The 22,459-nt window shown below is 40.7% G+C and overlaps 1 protein-coding gene across 1 annotated transcript; it reads right to left on the reverse strand.

Annotated features, from left to right (window-relative positions):
• Window positions 1-7,141: 7,141 nt before the first annotated feature.
• On the reverse strand, window positions 7,142-22,459 carry LOC145716741 (oxalate decarboxylase OxdC-like). Its single transcript, XM_081801187.1, is given in 9 exon segments — window positions 7,142-8,149; window positions 9,014-9,154; window positions 10,816-10,929; window positions 11,721-11,830; window positions 13,564-13,717; window positions 14,823-15,053; window positions 18,628-18,837; window positions 19,550-19,780; window positions 20,956-22,459. Coding segments are annotated over 9 exon segments (1,410 nt in total). The 5' UTR covers window positions 21,040-22,459; the 3' UTR covers window positions 7,142-8,014.

Consider the following 22,459-nt stretch of genomic DNA (forward strand, 5'->3'; position numbering starts at 1 on the left):
TAAATCTCTATCTCAAAAAAAAAAATGTTAAAGTTATTTATATATTTTATAAATATTATTTCATTTCTCATGGGCAAGCTCATCAGAAGCGGGAAAAAAAATCATGAACAAATTACCAAACAAGCCATTCCTTTATGAAAGCTGATAATCTGTTCCTAGACCACATCCTTCCACTGCTCCCTCCCTAAATAGAGAGGAAAGTGAGTCCTGTTTGGAAAAGCATTGCCATAAAATCTAACCCGGCTGGTGTAATGGGCATCTACCACACTCCCACTACCTGAAGAACTGGACTGCAATGGGTTGGAGAGAGGAGAAGAATGTTAAAGGAAAAGATGCTGCAGGGCAGAGTTCACTGATACTGACTTCCTCTCTTCTTAGCTCTGGGTTCTTCCTGTTACTGAAACCCAAGTTCGTCTGCTCTTGGATCCAAAGGCAATATTCAGAGAGACAAGTGTTGGTTGGAAAGGAAAGGTTGCTTAATTCAGGAAGTCAGCAACCTGGGAAGATGGTAGACTAATGTCCAAAGATCATCCCCAAAGTCCCGGAGCAAGCAGGAGTTTTTTCAGGGGGAGGCCAAGGAGGTAGGGAGGGTCAAAGTACAGGGGAAGCATTCTCCACATGATCTCAAGCACACAAGCTGGTGTCAGGGTTGGCTATTTTCTAGCATGGTCAAATTTGATCTTCTGGGAACCCCTGGTTCCTTGTTTCCCCAGGGTCAGTGTTCTGCTGAAATCTCAAAGAGGTTACCATTAGTCAAACTATAAGCTAGCGGGCACAGATTAATGAGTTAGAGATATACAGCCTTTAGGCTGCTTGGAGCACAGTTACATTCCAGATAACCATATAGAGCTGAAAGAGCAGGGACAGTCTCAGCCATCAAAGGCCACCGTGAGGATTGACTTACTATGTACATGTCATGACTGTCAACACTGAATCAAGGAGGTGACACATCAAAGCCAAGGGTTTATCTGAAGAGAAAGGAAAGAAAACATTAAGAAGCATAAAAATTAAGGAGAGGAGCCACAACATGAATGAGTTTCACAAAATATACAGTTGAGCAAAAGAAGTCAGGTACCAAAAAGCACATAGAGTATGATTCCATTTACATAAAGTCTAAAAACAGGCACAAATAATTTTACCATACTGGGGCCAATGACTAGACACCACTAAAGCACTTGATTGATCTGCTGTTTGGATGGGCATGCTCGGTTCGCAGAAATCCATCAAGCTGTAAACTTAGGATGTGCACAGTTTTCTCCATGTATGCTATATTTAAAGAAGAAGTTCAAAGTTAAAAACCTAAGTGGTGGCACCTAAAAATATGGGCTGAAGTAGACCGTGGCTGATTAGAAAATTACTCCACCCAAAAGCAAATACTTTATGGGGAACATTCAAGATAACTCATTGGAAGAAAGCTCAAGACCTATGCTCCAGCCCTTCATCAAGCCAGGAAATTTAAAACAAAAAACAAAAACACTAAACTCATACTTTTCCCTTTTGTGTGTTCCCACTTCTTTCTGTCCTATAGCTGTCTGTACGTTAAGAATTTTTTCCCTCACCCAGGCCAAGTGGGGGCTCTGTACTATAAACCTGTAAACCCATCTCCAATGGCTTACTTTACAAGATAGGAGAAGGTATATTTGAAAGGACAACTCTTCCTGGCTAACAGGAATTTTTTTCCCCCAACTTTTACCATCTATAACTACTTATGAGCAGAGACAAACACCTCCAAGGACAATATTGTCTGAACAGTGCTAATACTCAGGAATACTAATAATTGTTGTATTTTTCACTTAATTTATTCTTTATGGTACTAACCCCTACAGTACACTGCATCCTTAATACCAAAACAAAAACAAATTTAAAACCCTGCCTCTTGGGGCACCTGGGTGGTTCAGTCAGTTGAGCATCTGCTGATGTGGGAAACAGAGGCAGAAGAAAAACTATTAAATTTCCTTACTACCTACAGCCCATTGACAAGTCCTTGAAACAGGCAGAGTGACATTACTCTAGGGACTCAACTGCCTCGATGTTGACATTTAGCTAAGGGCAAAAGGCAATCCTAGCCCCCCTACCCCACCCCAGGATCCTGTAAGTCTACTTTAACATATAAAAATTCCTTTAGAAATTTCCTTTATCTCTAAACCCCCAAGATACATGTTGGCAATCACCCCCCAAGCATATGGCCCACTGATACACATTGGAAGGGTCTCATGACTAAGGTTTTATTACAATTAGATGGTAATAAATGACCTTTTCCCAACAATAGGTAGCCCCCTCAAGGTCCTAGAAACCTTGCTTCCAAATTCCTTAAGAACTTATGCTATCCCTAACCCCCTCCCAACTTCAAAGTATATAATGGGCCACTCCTCAGGACCCCAGTGCAGCTCTTCTACCCATGGGTCCTGTCCCCATGCTTTAATAAAATCACTTTTATACACCAAAGACATCTCAAGTATTCTTTCTTGGTCATCAGCTTCAAACCCTAATGTTCTTTCCTACATCATCTGCCTCCAGCTCAGGTCATGATCTCGGGATCCTGGGATCCAGCCCCACTCAGGCTCCCTGCTCAGCGGGGAGTCTGCTTCTCCCTCTCCCTCTGCCCCTCCCCGCTGCTCTTGCGTACACTCTCTTTCTCTTTCAAATAAGTAAGTAAAATCTTTTAAAAATAAATAAATAAATAATAAAACCCTGCCTCTTGACTGCTCAATTTCCTGAAAAGAGAGACAAAAACATAACAATGATGGTTACTAATTGCTTTCCAAATTTTTTCGGGTGATAATTTAAATTTTTTGAATCTTCTCATTGTCCTGACATCCAAAGTGGGCTTTTGGATGTGTACCAGTGCCTTGTCTGACATTGAGTGAGTCCAGGGCCCCCTCACTACTGTCCGTGTGGTACAATATCCCAGTTAGCTGCACATCACAGCTTGCTTCCTCTCAGAGTGAGCTACTCCAACCTCTGAACCAAGGAAAAGTCTGAATGCATCAGGCTAAAATAATAGTGATAGATATATTGCCAACAGGATGAAACTGGGCATTACTGAGCCAAGATAAGAGATATGAAAGACACCTGTTGAAGCCATTTAGGGTTTCTTGTTAATATTTTTTTTTCTTTTCTTTTTTTTTTTTTAATTCATTTGAGACACAGAGATACAGAGAGAGAGAGCATGAGCAGGGGGAGAGGCACAGGGAGAGGGAGAAGCAGGCTCCCTGCTGAGCCAGGAGCCCGATGCGGGGCTCGATCCCAGAACCCTGGGATCATGACCTGAGCCGAAGGCAGACGCTTAGCCATCTGAGCCACCCAGGCGCCCCTTCTTGTTAATATTTAAACACACACACACACACAGATCAAAACAGTCTTATCTGGATGCTTAAACTTCAGAGACTGGAATGAAGCCTCAAACCCTCCCCCACCCACAAAAAAAAAAGTAGGGGAAAAGAAATTTTATGAGAGTTGTGGAAAATTTGAGGACCAAAGGACCAAAGACCCTGGAATGGGAATCACCAAAGGGGTTGTATGTTGCCTTCTCTGGAAATAGGAGAGCTAAGATGGACTCAAATTCTCCACATCTTGGGTCTCTTGCATATCTTACCACAATGCTAACTACATGGTAAAGGCACAATTTTTTTAAATGAGCAAGAATTTCATAAAAATGAGCATTGAGTAATATTTTATGATTCCACCTACATGAGGTACCTGAGAATAGACAAACTCATGGAGACTAATTACCAGGAGCTGGAGGAAGAGAGGAATGGGGAGTTAGTGTTCAAGGGGGACAGTTTCTGTTTCGGATGATGACAAAGTTCTGGAGATGGATGGTAGTAATGACTGCACAACCATGTGAATGTCCTTAATGCCACTGAATGGTACACTTAAACATGGCTCAATGGTAAATTTTACATTTTGTATATTCTAGCACAATTTTTTAAATTTTTAGTAAAATTATAAAATTAATAAAAATTTTAAAATAAAACACAAGCAGTGAGTATCTGGCTAGATAAGGATAGTGACCTGTGATCTCAGGAGGCTCTGACCACCTCTTTACAGAAGTAGCTGGAACCTGGGCATCCAGTGTGTGGAAGGCCCATAAAGGAGAATCAGGGGCTGCCTATATGTAGATGAGAGAAGCCATCTCTCCCACTTGAAGATGGTGCATTTTTCTAGTATAGAGTTCTGCCTCATGTGGAGGAATCTTTCATACATTTGAAGATAGTAAGCAAAAAAACACCAGGCAGGACGAGGAGTGGCGGGGCTCAAAATTTCTGGACTTTGTTGCAACCTGGGTAAAGTACCCTTCTCGGGACTTAGTTTCCATTTCTACAAACTAAAGCAATGAGACCAAATGACACATGGCCTCTACCAGCTCTATGATTTCATGGTTCTAAGTTATCCTTTAACGTCTTTTTCCCAAACAGTTCCAACGTAAGTGCAATGATGAAAAGAGTTTCTCATCTCATTAGTCATCACTGTTCTGTTCTGAACTTTCAAGTGTCTTCTTCTTTTCAAAGGAAGAGTGATCCAAATGAACATACCAGTTTCATAAAGCTAACCTGAGTGCAGACTGTGGAGGACACACCATTGTCACTTCTTTTTTTTTTTTTTTTAAAGATTTTATTTATTTATTTGAGACAGAGAGAATGAGAGACAGAGAGCATGAGAGGGAGGAGGGTCAGAGGGAGAAGCAGACTCCCTGCCGAGCAGGGAGCCCGACGCGGGACTCGATCCCGGGACTCCAGGATCATGACCTGAGCTGAAGGCAGTCGCTTAACCAACTGAGCCACCCAGGCGCCCTGTCACTTCTAATTATAGCACAAAATCACTGTGGCTTTTTTTTGGGGGGGGGAGCTTTCTTTCTTGTTTAGTTTTTTAATTGCAGTATAGTTAACAAACAGTTGTATATTAGTTTCAGGTGTACAATATAGTGATTCAGCAATTCCATAAAAACCCAAGTGCTCGTCACGGCAGGTACACTCCTTAATCCCCATCACCTATTTACTTTTTTACACCATACACAAAAATAAATTCAAAATGGATTAAGGACCTAAATATGAGACCTGAAACCATAAAAATCTTAGAAGAGGGCACAGGCAGTATGTCTCCAACATCAGCTATAGCAACATATAGTATTTCTAGACAGGTCTCCTGAGGCAAGAGAAATAAAAGCAAAAATAAACTATCGGGACTACATCAAAATAAAAAGCTTCTGCGCAGTGAAGGAAACAATCAACAAAACTAAAAGGCAACCTACTGAATGGGAGAGGATATTTGTAAATGGCATAATCGATAAAGGGTTAGTATCCAAAATATATAAAGATCTTTTTCAGTTTTTTAAAGCAATAATATACTGCGGAATCACTTTCAAACGTTAAGAAAATACAGTCATTGGGAATCAAGTTATATAGTAACATTTTAACTATTTTCCTTTTCCTTAATCAGCTGGGTGATAAAAAGCAGCCTGATTGCTTTTCTTTTTTTTTTTTTTTTTTTAAAGATTTTATTTATTTATTTGAGACAGAGAGAATGAGAGACAGAGAGCATGAGAGGGAGGAGGGTCAGAGGGAGAAGCAGACTCCCTGCCGAGCAGGGAGCCCCATGTGGGACTCAATCCCGGGACTCCAGGATCATGACCTGAGCCGAAGGCAGTCGCCCAACCAACTGAGCCACCCAGGCGCCCCTGATTGCTTTTCAATAGGGAAGAATGAGAGTATGAACAAAGACACTTTTTATAACCACCTTCCACTATTTAGAAGCAATAAGGAACATTCAGGGTTGTTTACCTAAACCTGTAGATCCTCTATTCAAATTAATTCATTCTATTCAGTTATTCAAAATGCTGTTAAAAAAGAAAGTTCTTTTTAAAGATTTCTTAATACAGTTAAGAACAATTGACACCACTTCAAATGAATCAAGTGTGTCTGTAATATAGACTGTATATATAAAATGGTTAAGGTGGGTTCAGTTTAAAGAAGTTTTCAAATGTCTTGGTTTTGCTTGAATGATGCCAGATAATCAGTCTGATTGAGCAATTCACTCGTTAATCTATTGATTTGGTAATTAATAAAGTTGGCCTAAAAAAAAGCTTAAAAGCACTTGAGTGTAAGTGGGCTAAGTCACCTTAGAGAATAAAATGGTATGAAAACTAGAAATCAGCATCCCAAGGAGGGATAAAGGACTGAAATTAGACCAACAAAGTAGAAGTTAAGAATACATCCCCCTATAAAATAACATACCAACAATATTCCAATTGAATTGTCTTCATTAGATTGTTTTTATTTTTAAGATTTTTCTTTTTTAAATACATAGTGGATTGGATTACTAAGTCATATTTCACAGATGCATACAGGGAAACCAATAATGCTTCAAATACATAAAACCATAAGAACAGATTTCATTCAAAATTACAATGGCAAATTAATATACAAAAATGCATAAAATCTTTATTAAATAAAACCTGACACAATACTTCTTAATATAAGAGAATGCCTAAAGTAAAATAAAACTTATAGATAAAATCTGTCTACACACACTGCCGTTTTCCTTTTATGACTACTTCCCCTCTATCTGGACATTCTCTTTCCATATACTTACTGCCTTGTGCTGTTCCCTGCATCTTCTCAACTCTGTTCCTCCTCCTGGACAGTGACCCATTCCCTATAAAGTCTCTTCAAAACAACACCGCCATCATAAACTTCCCATTGCTACCAAGTTCTGATCTTGCCTGGCTCTCCCAGGAAAGGGCAATAAGGTAATACACAGTAGTTCCAAGCGATAACAGGCCTTATGTTATCTGATTAGGTACATTATGTAGATGGCTACTTCCTCATGCTAGAAGTGAGCTATTCCTGATTCTCACTGAATTCTGTACTTGTAGTCAACAGAAAGATACAGAAATAAAAACAGAGAGAGAGAAAGGAACATTAGAGATCTTTTTAGCCTGGGAACAAACATCCTAAGACATCTAAAAATTCCACTGGGTATCAGGGGAATATCTGAGGCATGGTGGTGGTCAAAAGCCTTAAAACTTAGCTACAACGACTCAAAAATTTTATATAGCACCAACTGCCATTAGTCCCATAAAACCAGAACTAACGGCAGGACGCAAGTACAATGCAGGAGTACCAAATACCTGTTAAAATAAATTGTAAAGAAAACCCAGCACAGATTAAATCTGAACAAATTCTTTTCTACTTAAGACGATGACCCCCAACTTGGAGACCACCAGCCCCTACCAGCTTCCAGTGATGACAAGCGGTTCCTGAATCCACATACATAGCCAGCACTGCCAATGGACTAAATGAACCACATGTTTCTCAAGTATAGGCATGACTACTCCTCAAATGTAAATAGTTCCTGATGTGATTAATGAAATCCAATACATTCAAAGAAAGTACTAAATTTATAATTAGTTCATCACTGAATATTTTCTCAGCTAATACACAGTAAGTAAACAACCAGTAAAATGAGTGAGTCCTTGAAAATTTTGCCGTTGTAAAAAGTTACTTCATACCAACAAAAGGGTTAGGAATCACCTGCCTCGGGTTCTATACCGAACTCTCCAGACAAAGTTTGAGGGACCTGGATTCCAGTGCCTCAATACGTACATACATAGGCTGACTTCTCTTCACAGAGATGAATGACAAAAATACACGCATGGTAGTAAGATTTACTGATATGCATAAAAAGAATGACTTTTCATTTAGAGTAACAAAATTTGAAGTAACAAAAGGAAAATAAAAAAGGAAAATAAACAAATATATACACATACACTAAAATCAATACAAAAATACATTATTGGGTCTCCTCCATAGATCTACTAATCTACACAGAGGATACTGAAATGCATATGCTGCCTATCATCACTGTCAGCTAAATATGCTCACAGGGCTGTTTTGCACCTGCTTTCCCACTTCTACTCTGTAAAGAGCTCCAGGTTCGTTAGCCAAGTGGCCCTTCTTTAAAAACAATAATAACAAATGAAGAAGGAAAAATAAATATGAACTCATCGGCAAATCTACGGCAGGTTGATTGCCTGGTCCTCCTTGAATTTGGGGATCTTCTTAAACTCACTTTGCTTCTTGAAGAAAAGTTGGGCCAGGATGTGGTCTGCTGTGGCCTGGAGATAATCGTCCATGTCAAGGGTTTGCAACTGGCAGTGGAAACCAAAACAAGATGTATCAGCACCAAAGTCCTCAGATTCCTACACAGATCTTACGGTCATCAAGGCACTTGCAAGCCAGCAAGGTACTTGGCTGTGTAACTTTATGGCCGCTATGAATTCCTGCGAACGGTCACCTCATATGCCTGTCTTCCCTTGCCATGGGGGGCTCACCTTTTCAATTCTGAGAATAAGGAAAGTCCGATTGATGGCTAGAGGTGCTGAGGCATCGGAAACTTTCTTTGGAAGGGACGTCTATTCTACTGAAAGGGAGTTCTCTTTGATGAGTGAAGACCCTCTGTTTTCCCGTGCGCAGGGACTAGTAACAAAAGGGCTTCTCAGAGCTCCATGCCCAGTGGCACATGACAGAGGCAAACCTCGCTGTCCTCCTACTCCACAGCCAGACACAGGCCTCCCTCCATGGGGTTGATAATCTCTGCCTGTCTGGCCAGGCTATCCAGTCGGCTGGGTCTGACCATCTGTCCTTGTTCCCTCTCTCTGTCACGCTTTTTCCTCTCTGACATTAACTCTCTTTCTCAGTCAGCCTGTCTCAATTTTCCCCTCTGGATCTGTCTCACTGTGTGTTTCTGTCTCTCAATGTGTCTATGCGTATGTGTTTCTCAGTTGGTTCGGAACTTGGGGAATTAGGAGAGAATGTGATATATTCGATCCCTTTATAACCAAATAAGATTATTTGATTCTCCTTCTCTTCACACATAGATTCTGCCAGTTCATTCATTTATTCACTCAGCTCACATTTACTGAGGGCCTCCTGTGGTCCAGATACCTTGCTTAGCAGGATATTCTGCACATCCGAGGTACTCAGCAATCTCTCTAAAACTGTCTTATACTCACCTGGTCTCCGGTGCTGAAGGCAAGAAGGCAAAGCTCATCACATGAGCTCTTAATGTAATGTTGGGTTCCAGTGGGGAAAAATACCACATCTCCGATGTGAACATCAAACTCTATGATACCCTGAGTATTAATAATGCCCACCTAAAGAGGGAGGGGGAAAAACTATGTTGAAGTTAAGCAAATAAAATCAAATATTTATTAAGAAGATGTATTAATAGGGGCGCCTGGGTGGCTCAGTCATTAAGCATCTGCCTTCGGCTCAGGTCATGATCCCAGGTCCTGGGATCGAGCCCCACATCAGGCTCCCTGCTCCGCGGGAAGCCTGCCTCTCCCTCTCACACTCCCCTTGCTTGTGTTCCCTCTCTCGCTGTGTCTCTCTCTGTCAAATAAATAAATAAAATCTTAAAAAAAAAAAAGATGTATTAACAGTGAAGAACAGATGAATAAAAACATATAATTATAAAAGGACTTCTTAGTGAGGGTAAATAGCAGAAAATAGAGGCCATCTTCTACATAAAATCTTCTGTTTCTGAGACGTAGCCCCACAGAAGTCAAAAGACACTCCATTTCAGAAATGTTCCTCAAAATGCATTAGTGAGTTCAATACTGTGGAACATCATGCAAAAACAACATCAATCACTATGTTCTAATTAAGGATCATAAATTCCCTAATCAGGCAGAAGGCTTACATCCCACTGTTTTATTGCCCTCATGCCCTCCTTTTGACTTTCTCCAGGAAATTCAGCCTTCCAGGACAGCAGCATCCTAATAGTCCCCCTTAAAGGGATCAGAAACAAAATGTGCACACAAATGCACACCCATGAGCACACAAGCACACCAAAAATAAAATCTTATCCTTGAAACGTAATTTGGGAGTGACTGCAGTGCCCTTTTCCAGGGTATTCAAGCCTTCGCCTCTAAAAACATAAAACAAAACTTTTGCTATGCATGCCCTAACATGCGCAAGTCAGTCTGGTTTGGTTCTTTCTGTCAGGATGGAGACGGGGAAAAGCTAGTAGTTCATTTGACCTGGGTAGGCCATTGGAGATTTGCCCAGGGAGCCCCGTGAAAGTCCAGAAGAACTGTGGTCAAGTCACTACCATAACGTGCTATTCGGTGTGGCTTTTCTTGTCACCAAGACAAGTGTACATCAGGGTGCCTGGGTGGCTCAGTTGGTTAAGCGACTGCCTTCGGCTCAGGTCATGATCCTGGAGTCCCTGGATCGAGTCCCGCATCGGGCTCCCTGCTCGGCAGGGAGTCTGCTTCGTCCTCTGACCCTGTCCCCTCTCAGGTGTTCTCTCTCTCTCATTCTCTCTCTCTCAAATAAATAAATAAAATCTTAAAAAAAAAAAAAAAAAGACAAGTGTACATCAGAAGGATCCTGCATAAACAGGGATACGTGGTCACCCTACTGACACTCCACACCTCCCCAGCCACCCCCACTCACATTACACTGAGGGGCCAACAGTGATGTCACAGTCCCCAAAGGGCAACACATTAAACCTTGCATTACCTAAAAATGTGAAACTCTGAAAATGTAAAATGTTTCAAACACTTCACCCTATGTGATAACTTCTTTATCATTTCTAACATGGTCTTAGCCATTTCTCATGCTAATAGCAAAGTTAGAAGCTATCTAGCATGGCCTGCATGGTATTTTCTGTGGAAACTGTATCCAGAAAGCCATTAACACCACGTCTTTCAATGTTACCAATAACTGAACCAAAACAAAGAAAAACCTCCTGTTTGCTTCTTTCTGCATTAAAAAGGAAAGTTCAAAAAGCTGTTTGTGGAGAAATTACCTTTGCACATCCACTTATTACATACCCCATTTCATTTGCATTGAAATGAAAATGTGGCTGTCGTAATCCATTGTTATAAATTCTGAGTGTACTCAAAGTGAGAGCATTCTGATGCTTGAAAAAGGAAAAAGAAATAAATTCAGTTATTTAGCAAACATCCTACTCAGCAACTTAACCATTCACATAATCCTAATTATAACTTATCTTTCTGCAGCCCTCACTGAGAAGATACAATTTTTTTTATCCCTTATATTTATTATATCTCTTGTTCCTTATAACAATCTTGTAAGGTTGGTAGTCTTATTCCCCCCCTTTTTTGCAGGTGATGAATTTGAAATATAGATTGGCTGAGTAATTTACTTAGGGTCGGACAGTGGCGGACCTGGGATTTGAATCAGGGAATTTGATGCCACCGTTGCATTCTTAGTCATTATGCAAGGCAGCCAGTTGAGCATTTAAAAACAAATGAAAGAGAAATCTCACAAGCATCCAGTCTTTTCATTAATGTAACCCTCCATGCCAAGAAGTTAAGCTCCCAAATCCACACTGTGGCCTCAATTAATAGTTTCCATTAATCAAATCAAGTAATGTTTGACTAGATTTTTCCCTTTCCTTTTTTCCAAAAGAAGGCTGAATCCAGTCTAAATCGTATATTTCATCAATCTTAATAATCATCAAAAAAATTTTTTTCTCGGGGCTCCTGGGTGGCTCAGTTGGTGAAGCACTTGTCTTCGGCTCTGGTCATGATCCCAGGGTCCTGGGATCGAGCCCCAAATCAGGCTCCCTTGCTCAGCGGGGAGCCTGCTTCTCCCTCTCCCACTCCCCCTGCTTGTGTTCCCTCTCTCACTGTCTCTCTCTGTCAAATAAATAAATAAAATCTTAAAAAAATTTTTTTCCTCAATTACCTGATTCAGGAATTCACGAAAAATTTTTTCGTGGTTGCTTAGTTCACTTCCATTTTTCCAGCATTGCGCCAGTTGTATTACTCCTCCTGGAAATTGATAGTCTTTTGAACCTGAGTCAGAGGAAATTTAAAAAACAAAATAAAATACTTCATTCAAAATGGTACTACAGAAGGAGAGCCAAACGTAGTCCCACTAAGGTACATCAGCTCTTCTGTAGTCACAGGAAACATGTGGTAGGAATCACTGCCACCAGATCCTACATGCCCCTAAGATACTGACGTCATACGGTCACATACTGCCTTACCTTCCAAGTTCTGAAATTTCTAACATAGAGTGACCTCTTTAACACAGACTATTCAATGCAGGGGACCTTGCTAGAAAACTTGAGAGTCATTCCATCATTCTACATGTCAATCTTTAGTCCTGCCTCTTTAAGGTAGGTCAGTCCCGTCAGTCCTACCTCTTTTAAATTCTCCTGCTTCGTAACAATCTTCTCCCTCTCAAAACTACCATAGTGCAGGCCACCATCATCCCTCACTTGAGGGTCTTCAAGAGCCCCCTGACTCATCTCCTTGCCTCTCATCTCTCCTCTTCCAATCCACAATTCAGCTAGATCAGCCATCACTTCAAAAAACTAACACTAACTTAAAAAGATATCTGCACCCCCATATTCATTGCAGCATGATTTACAATAGCCAAGATATGGAAACAACATAAGCGTCCATCAATAGATAAATGGTTAAAGAAAATGTGGTATATACATACAATGGAATATTATCTAGCCATAACAAAGGATGAGATCTTGCCTTTTGGGACAACATGGATGAACCTTGAGGGCATTATGCTAAGGGAAATAAGTCAGACAGAGAAAGATAAATACCATATGATCTCATTTATATGTGGAATCTAAAAACAAAAAACAAGCTCATAAATACAGAGAACAGATTGGCAGAGAGTAAGGTGTCTGCAAAGTAGGTGGTGAAAGGAGTCAAAAGGTACAGACTTCCAGTTATAAAATAAATAAGTCATGGGGATGTAATGTATAGTATGGTAACTATAGTTAATAATATTGTACTGCATATTTGAAAGTTGCTAAGATCTTAAAAGTTCTCATTACAAGAAAAAAAATTCTGTAACTATGTATGGTGATGGACATTAACTAGACTTATTGTAGTGATCTTTTCACAGTAATACTGGATCATTATGTTGAACACCTAAAGTTAATGTTTTATGTCAATTAACTTCAATAAAATAAATAAAATAATTTTTAAAAATAAATACAGGGACACCTGGGTGGCTCAGTCAGTTAAGCCCCTGCCTTCGGCTCGGGTCATGATCCCAGGGTCCCACATCGGGTTCCCTGCTGGGTGGGAAGCCTGCTTCTCCCTCTCTCCCTCCCCCTGATTGTGCTGTCTCTCTCTCTGACAAATAAAATCTTTAAATAAATAAATAAATAAATGCAAAACCTAATTTAAACTTTAAAACTTAATTTAAAATCTCCTATTTAAAATCCCTTAATTGCTCCCATCAAAATAAAGTATAAACTCAACAGCATGGCTTCTAAAACCTGCATTCTTGGACCCTCCTCTCTCATCAGCCTCTTCTCCTGAGGCACCCCTAGCCCCAACACACGCCCCTCATACTTTGAAATCTTCTACAACATTCTCCTTTGCTTCCATTCCTTTTCTCTCATTTCCTATTCTTTAGAGAAATGTGTTTCTTCAAACTCATCTTGACTGTGACCCACTATAAAAAAAAAACACGTTACATCTCAATCCAACACCTATATAATCCCATATATAAACACTTAACTATAAAAGTTTTGCAAAATAACATACTATACCTTTAAGGTCATAAAAATATTTCCACACAAGACTGTCTGGAGACTGTACATAACTAGGATTTATAACCAGTTCTGCCAAGTTGGGAGGAAGATTGACCGCCTGATCCTCTTTTTGCTTCTGGAATGTTCTAATGAAATTAATTCCACCTTCAGGCTGAAACACATAAGAAATCATATAAGATATTTATGAAACATTCTACAAATTTTAGTAATAGAAGGGTAGATAGCTAAGGATAGGGTAACATTGTGGTTTTCAGTGGTCCAGTCAAAGGAGCTGACCTCAACCAGCCTGAGGCTTGTGATATTCATGAAAATCCTCCCAAGTTTTCAATGCATTTTGGCTTTAAATGTGTTGATATTTTATAATCATTATAACTCTTACAAAAATATACAGTGGTTCTCATATTTACCAAAATTCTCCTAATGACTCATTTTTTCCACTTCTCCCTATAACATTAGATCAGGATCTGCTGCGAGGTAAATCTCAAAACCTCCCTAGATAGATTTCTAAATTTGCCACAGAACTCCTTCCAGTTGCCACTCACGGGCCACCACCAATTCTTCTGATCACCCATTTGTATTGTCAGCATCTGCATCCGGCCCTCTCCCTCTACACCCAGCTCTAGGAGCAGTCCCTCCATGGTAATAGAACTACTTATAGAGACCAAAAGCAGCTTTCCTTCAGGAAAACAATAGGCTCCTCTGCATTAGACTAGGAGAACACAATTATGTCATCTGTAGCAAACTTCTCCCTGAATGAGCTTATGTCTTTTTTTTTTTTTTAAAGATTTTATTTATTTGACAGAGAGAGACAGCAAGGGAGGGAACACAAGCAGGGGGAGTGGAAGAGCGAGAAGCAGGCTTCCCGCAGAGCAGGAAGCTCAATGTGGGACTCGATCCCAGGACCCTGGGACCATGACCTGAGCCGAAGGCAGACGCTTAATGACTGAACCACCCAGGCACCCCGAGCTTACATCTTTTCAGAGATGTAAATTATAGTAATTTTTATTACCTCTATCAAAACTTTTCTACCAATTCATTATAGTTTCCTGTAGAAGTCCTTCATAAAGGAAAGTAAAAGCTAAGTCAATTTCAACAAGTTGTATATCTTTAATAGGAATACAAGTTATGTTCTTGAGCTCATTACCCAACTCTTACCCTACTGACTGCTACCCTAGAAACACAAATACTCACGCTTTCTTTGTGCCTATGTAATGCAAACCCTCAAGGAGGGACTTGTGTTCAGTAGTGATACAGACCTTAAGTGACCTGGAAGCAATGTCTTCAGGTACAGAAAAAAATACATCATCAACATCCAGGGTCTGAAGTTCATCATGTGTGGAAAAGAAGAGCAAGAAAAAGCAGTCTTCATTCCCCACATTCTTTATCCAGTGGAGAGTATTTTTAGGGAAGAAGATCACTTGGCCAGCTGTAACATTGTATGTGGTAACTACACCACCATCATCAACCACCCCAATCCATGCCGAGCCCTGAAACATCAACAGAAAACACATACAACATCACTTTAGAGCAATGTTTCTCAAACTTTTCTCATTACATCTCTTATAAGGTACCATTTTAGTCTTTTTTTACTAATCACCATCCTATGAAATGTTAACACTGTAGATGTACTGTAAATCTGGGTATACCGTGCATACATAGTGCTTATGTACCACATGCATATCTGTGCTTTGTACATAAAAAAAGTAAGGCGTTGATGTAATGTATGGGGATTAACATAAGAATAAAAAAAAATAAAATTAAAAAAAAATTAAAAAAAAAAAAAGTAAGGCGTTGTTACCTTCTAAGGACCAGTTTTTACCGCCCCCCCCAGGGGGCAATATCGCCCCCATTGAGAATTTAGAGTTCTAAGTTCATCCTTTAGAGTTTGAAAAGACTGGGACGCCTGGGTGGCTCAGTCGGTTAAGCTTCTGCCTTCGGCTCAGGTCATGATCTGGGGGTCCTGGGATTGAGTCCCATGTCGGGCTCCCTGCTCAGCGGGGAGCCTGCTTCTCCTTCTGCCTGGTGCTCCCCCTGCTTGTATTCTCAAGCTCTCTTGCGCTCTCTCTCTCTTTCTCTCTCTGGCAAATAAATAAATCAAATCTTAAAAAACAAACAAAAAAACAAAAAACAAAAAATAGAGTTTGAAAAGACTACAAGCACATGAGTGTGTGTTCACAGGTGGTCACACTGACATACATGTTTGTGTATGTCCATGTTTCCATGTGTATGTATATGGATGCAAATTATTTTTAGATAAAAAGTCTGCATCCAGTTTTAATAACAACACTAAAAGTAATAACACGGTGCTTTTACTGTGTGTCCAGATATTCTTCTAAGCACTTTACCTGACTTAACTCAATCATCCCTTGTATCAACCCTATGAAGCAAGTACTATTATTACCCTCATTTTATAGATGAGAAACTGAATCTGGAGAGAATATTCAATTTTCCCAAGGTTACTCTGCTAGTCAATGGCAAAGCTGGGATTTGGACCTAAGCTCCAAATCCAAAGTCCACACTTTTTTTAATTGTGTAAGAACATTTAACATGAGACCGACCCTCTTCAATGTTTAAGTGTTCAATACAGTATTGTTAATGATAGATACAATGAAGAACCCTAAAACTTAATTCTCTCGTCAAAATATCTAGAAGTAGAGACTAGAATGGTGGTTGCCAGAGGCTGGGGGGAAGTCTACACTTTTAATCCATATTACACCATACTTTGATTCCACTTATACAGAATTCTTTTTCTCATTCTCTAATCATTTCTGTAGTATTATTCTGTAAAGTAAATACAAAGGTAATATTTCTTCCAGAGTCGGTCATTAGGGAAGCATGCACAAGAAGTCTTTGTTGTGTCTACACAGACGTGTACAACTCAGTTCCAGATGGGTATTAAAGACACAGGGGAAGGTGAACCTGAAGAGCTCTCTCCAAGTACACAGGCAGAGAACAGCAAAAGTGTGTATCTATTCATATGAAGGTACCAACTACTCCAAACGGACAGCAGAGCCAGCACAGTGGGACATGAACTGCAGGGCCATGCACACTGGCCACCCCAGCTGCCCCGCTCCTCTCGGGGCCACTCCTTCCAAGGCTTTCATGAAGATACTCAGAAACAAAAGCAACATCCATGGGTGAGTATGCAGTAGAGAGACTTCTGTCACATCCTATTGACTGGTTCCTTACCATGTGTGTGGGTGATCCTACAATTTTCCTGGGACCTAAACAACATTCTAGCCACATTTATTTCCTTTATAGAATTTTTTTATATTTTTGTAAGTAAGATATAATTGACTCACAACATTCTATCAGTTTCAGGCATACAACATAAAGATTTGATACTTGTATATATTGTGAAACGATCACCACCAGTCTAGTTTTAACATCCATCACCCTCGCTAGAATTTTTTCTTATGATGGGAACTTTCAAGATCTACTCTCTTAGCAACTTTCAAATTCACGATACAGAATTATTAACTATAGTCACCATGCTGTATATTACATCCCATGATTGATTTATTTTATAACTGGAAGTTAGTACCTTTTGACCACCTTCTAGCTCACATTTAGAAGATCAGATTATAAACTCTCTCTGGACTTCCAGAACTGCTCCCCAGACTGAGCTGGATTCCAGGCCCGTTATCTACTAGAACATGCTCCAGACTAAGTTCCCTACTTGGGGTTTGCTATTAAGGGTCCCCTTCCCCTTACCTGCCTTTCCTTCTTCCTACTACTCAGCCAGAGCCCTGGAATCCAACCTTCTGGAGACTGTCCTCTTTTGTTCTTTTTTTAAGATTTATTTATTTATTTGAGAGAGAGAGAGAGAAAGACAGAGCGGGGGGGGGGGGGGCAAGGAAGAGGGAGAGAGAATCCACACTGAGCACGGAGTCTAACACAGGGCTCCATCTCACCACCCTGAGATCACATCCTGAGCCAAACCCAAGAGTCGGACACTTAACCGACTGCACCACCCAGGTGCCCCAAGACAGTCCTCTTTTACATATTCTGTATATGTGGAAAAAGACAAAATGTCAGAAAACATGGACTTTGTCCCAGGCCAGCAAACAACTACAGTTTATCTTTAGAAAAGTCAATCTTTCTGAGCCTCTGTTCTCTCATAAGAAATAAGAAGTATTTGGTCTCAGATGAAACTCTAATCTCTCTTCCCATTGTAAATTCTAAAACTGAATGAATTGCATTAAAAAGGAGTTTTATTAACATCAACAGAAATATGTCACATAACACTGGCTGATCTATTAATAGGATCACCAGGGTAAGACCAAACTGAAAGTGCCATGAGCGTTTAGTCACTACCCCTCCCCCAGTATCTGGAATACAGAATGCAACAATGAATACTTTTGAGAACTAATGAATTATTTGAAATTCGAGTGAGAACGCTCATTTCACCTCCAGCTCTCTTTCACTTGACTCCCAGACAATTCTAAAAAGTCTGAACCACAAAAGGGCATCCAATTGGCCTCATCTGAGGGACTCCAGGCTGAACATCAGCAAACTGATTTTTTCCTTAGAAGAAAGCTGCCGGGGCGCCTGGGTGACTCAGTCGTTAAGCGTCTGCCTTCGGCTCAGGTCATGATCCCGGGGTTCTGAGATCAAGCCCCTCATCGGGCTCCCTGCTCAGCAGGAAGCCTGCTTCTCCCTCTCCCACTCCCCCTGCTTGTGTTCCCTCTCTCGCTGTGTCTCTATCAAATAAATAAAATCTTTAAAAAAAAAAAAGAAGAAGAAGAAGAAAGCTGCCATCTCTTTGATCGCTGGATCAGAGATACGAGTTTTAGCTTTGGCTCAAAGGATGGAACAGTGATCTTATTTTAACAATAGCAAATGAAAAATGACTTCATACTGAAGAAAGAAGTTCAAAGTGATGCCAAGAATAATTACAACGAACAGGTTAACGCTTCAAAGCACTGCTAACTAATCTAACTGAATACACCACCAAAGCCTGGGTGTTGTCTGCCACTTAGTTAAGTAGGTTTTGCAGCAACTAAAATAACAGCTTGAGGATACAAAGCATAAACACTGAGGCGCCAAACACAGGCAAACCTGTTATACAAGGTAGCCATGTTCATTAGCATTGAAGTGCCAGTGAGGGGCCCGGAGGCCATTGCTTTTTACTCTCAGAGTCCCCAGGGTCATCTGTGATCTCTGACTGTTCAAGCTGCTGCCGAAGGCCTCTTCTTCAACACTGAGGTAGTCTTTGACATTGTTCCTGTACTGGGCCCACTGGATTGCACCACCAGGGAATTCAAACACCTGAAACGTCATAGACAAGCAACCGTCAACATGGAGGCCATCTGAGGAACAGGAGGCCACTGGGGCCTGCAGAGTAAGAGGGAGGCAAAACAGAAAAGGCAGTGGTGAGGAGGTGAAGACTGAAGTCCCAGAAGGGAAGAGGAAGACTAGGTCACCAGACTCCGGGAATGACAGCAGTAATACCTACAGAACTGTCAGTCTATCCGTGTTAGACATGAAAAGATCACCTATTTTTTTTTTTTTTAAAGATTCCACTTATTTATTTGACAGAGAGAGACAGCGAGAGAGGGAACACAAGCAGGGGGAGTGAGAGAGGGAGAAGCAGGCTTCCCGCGGAGCAGGGAGCCCGATGCGGGACTCGATCCCAGGACCCCGGGATCATGACCCGAGCCGAAGGCAGACGCGTAACGACTGAGCCACCCAAGCGCCCCAAGATCACTTATCTTGACAAGAGAATAGAGAGCTTTGCGTTTGTCTATCTCCAGGCCTCCCCTCTGGGCTGACCCAGAGCTATCTATGAAAGAAAATCTCTGCCTGGGGCCAATATCAACCCAACCCTTCCTCTCCTCTCTCACCTCCCTTCATCTAGATGGCCCACAGTCGGTTCCTTCCAATGAGGAGAGGACAAAGCTTAGTAAACAGGCAATGGGAACTTTGTTCTGAAATCACCGTTAGAAAAGATGATTCTTTCTGCTAAATGTGTGATTCATACCTTGGATTTAGGCAAATGATTAAGAAACTGGAATTTTGGATCAACAGCCTTTTGCACGATGGGAACCGTTGTTTGCAGAGGCCGGGCTTCGAGTCCTAGATGGACTTGTGAATGTTGCTGAGAGTTGTGAACATAAACCAAGGAAAGTATCAGTACTCCTCCTGCTGTGGTAAGGGTACAAGCCAAGAGACACACCAGGAAAACGCTCCACAGTGACCACTGCCTCTTCTCCTAAGGGAAATTATGAAGCCATTATTCTCTACTCTTGATGCATTAACAATAATTGCTTTCTTTCTCAATTTGGCTTATATTTTCTTTTACTCAAAAAATGCCTTTGTAGGGTAAATATACTCAGTAGAATAATACATGTGTAAATATAAGTGTAAATAAATACAAACATACACATACACGTATTCCATATACCTGGCTGACACTCAAATAAATAAGGAAAACAATAAACATATGAAAAGCTGAGGCACAGAATAAATTACTAGAAAATTAAGTAGCCAGTTAAGTTTGTATATAAAATGCATTCGATTGCAGCCAATTAGCCCCTATTTGCCAGTCTCTTCACCTGAAAATGAAAGAGGTTATAAAGACTAGATTCTAAGAAATTTTTAGTTCTAGAATGTCCATATGTAGTAATCACATGTACCAGTAATAAGCATGGGAAACGTAACATACCAGTAAATAACTGGCCTGACAGATCTCAGCCTCCCTCTCCCTCCCTCCTTCACTTAAATAGCTTCGTTAAACCCCCTCTTTCTGTGTATTACCTGTCTGAGCTACTAACCCTACTAAGCACATCTATTCCAACTCCAAGCACAATATTTCCATATATTTCTGTGTTACTATTTCCTGGTTTCACATTACAAATACAATGCTACAAACAACAGTATTATTTCTGTGAGTTACAATCCACATTACTGAAAGCTACCAAACATGCCCTGTTCCTCTGACCACTAAAATGGAATTCGTAAGTACTAATGTCATGGTTTCCTGTCCACTGCCCTCTGAATTCCTCTCTGAGCAGGCATATCTTTGATTACTAATAACTCTAACATAGACTTTAGTATATCAGCATTCTTAAATGATACATTTTGTATAGAATAATCATTGATCAACATTCTCAGTTTAACATTGTATGAGGATATTATACTGAGCAATAAACAATTCATTAATACCGTGAACAACAATTCATGGAAAGTTGGTCCATTACAGAGCTAACAGAGATGTGAGCTAAGAGTTTATGAGACAGAAAGCAAATCAAGAAATGGTCAGAGCAAGAGATGCTACCTTTCAAAAGAGGGTCATTTGAGGAAAGCTGGTCTAAAAAGGGATTCTTTCCTGAGCTCTGCATAAAGGTTTGGGGGGAGCTAATCTCAAGGTGTAAATCTCCACCTTACCATTCTGGAGATGGTGGTCATCTTCCCCATAGAAAAAGCATTCTGTGCTGCATCTTCATGCATTTCAAATGCTGAGTTGTCCATCCACAAAAAGAAGCAGCCAATTCACTGAAAAAGAAAAAGGGGGGAAATGTAGTTGTAGCCAATGGGAAAATCCCTGAGAGGTGAAAAATGATAACCCTGAAGTAAGGGAGTACTTATATTGAGCTGAAAGTTAAGGAAACAAAATAAGGAAGTTATAATCTTGGTTTAAGAAAAACCCCTAGAAAGAATTGTCAAATTAGAGACCAATAAAACACTTCCGTTGGTCCTCAACTCTTTGCCAACTGATGACGCATACACAGATAATGGTAACTGATGTTTATTTCCTCCTTTCACTGTGTACCAGGCACTGTATTAATCACATACATTATGTGATTGAATTCTTACAGCGGTTCAATCAGGTACTCTGAGTCTTCCCATTTTGTGGATGAGGAAACTGAGGCATGGAGGTGCAGTGACTGCCCAGATGATATTAGCATCAGAGCAAAGCACCAGCTATCAGAAGATTTTTCATGACACTGGTTCTCTACAGAGTTTCAGGGTGGGTGCTTAGTCTAGTACAATTTATTTTCACCCAAACCAGCCCTGCCTCTAAGCAATGGACTGATTTTCCCATGTGCTTTCTTGAATAATCATGTTACCTGAAAGTTAAATCTTCATTCAAAATTCACTTGCATCCTATTTCCTGGTGACAAGTGGTGGCCTGCGTCACCTAAAAACCACGCCTATAATCCACAAAGCATCATCCATCCTTCTTTCCTATCTTCCTGTCTTCCTCCAGTAAGCATGGCTGAATGCCTGCTGTATTCCAGACTCTCTACCACACCTGGGCCACAGCACAAGGCCGTTGAATGGCCTCTAGCAGGAGAAATGGAGAGGAAACCATTACCGAAGACTGTGCTGTGTTATGACAGAAGTGTGCACGAGGCCCTGGGAGGAGAGAGAAAACAGTGATTGTGTCTGAGATGGGACGTCTCCGAAGTCATAATGAGTCCCAACACGGCTTCATGAGGTGGGCCCAGTTAGTCAGTTCCACTCAAGTCCATATTTCTGGCTTGTCTAGAAGCAGCTCTGGAACATATGATAAAGATGTAGACCCTGTCTGGGTTAGGCAGCTCAGGTTCCGACAAGGCTGCAGGTGGTCACCAGGCTGCAGCGAAGGAGAGCTGACCCTGGGGCCTTCCTCTCACATCTCATCAAATCTAAGACGCAGCAGTGTGTCATGTTAGTTTAGCCCTTCCCCGGCAAGACCTGGAATTGAAATGAATGGCACTGATTTTGAGGTCATAAAATATTTAAAATAATTGTCTGTGGGGCCAGTAAGGTGACATCATCTTGTTATCAGGATGCCATAAAATACAGTGCTTGTCCTGTTTGATGTTCCCTGTGCATTTGTTAACTGGAATGTATTCCACACCTTAGCATCTCTGAAAATGGGATATGTTTTACAGTGAATGGTCTC

Source organism: Leptonychotes weddellii, chromosome 13 (assembly GCF_054177405.1).
Source record: "Leptonychotes weddellii isolate Sample4059 chromosome 13, ASM5417740v2, whole genome shotgun sequence".
Classification (NCBI taxonomy): Eukaryota; Metazoa; Chordata; class Mammalia; order Carnivora; family Phocidae; genus Leptonychotes; species Leptonychotes weddellii.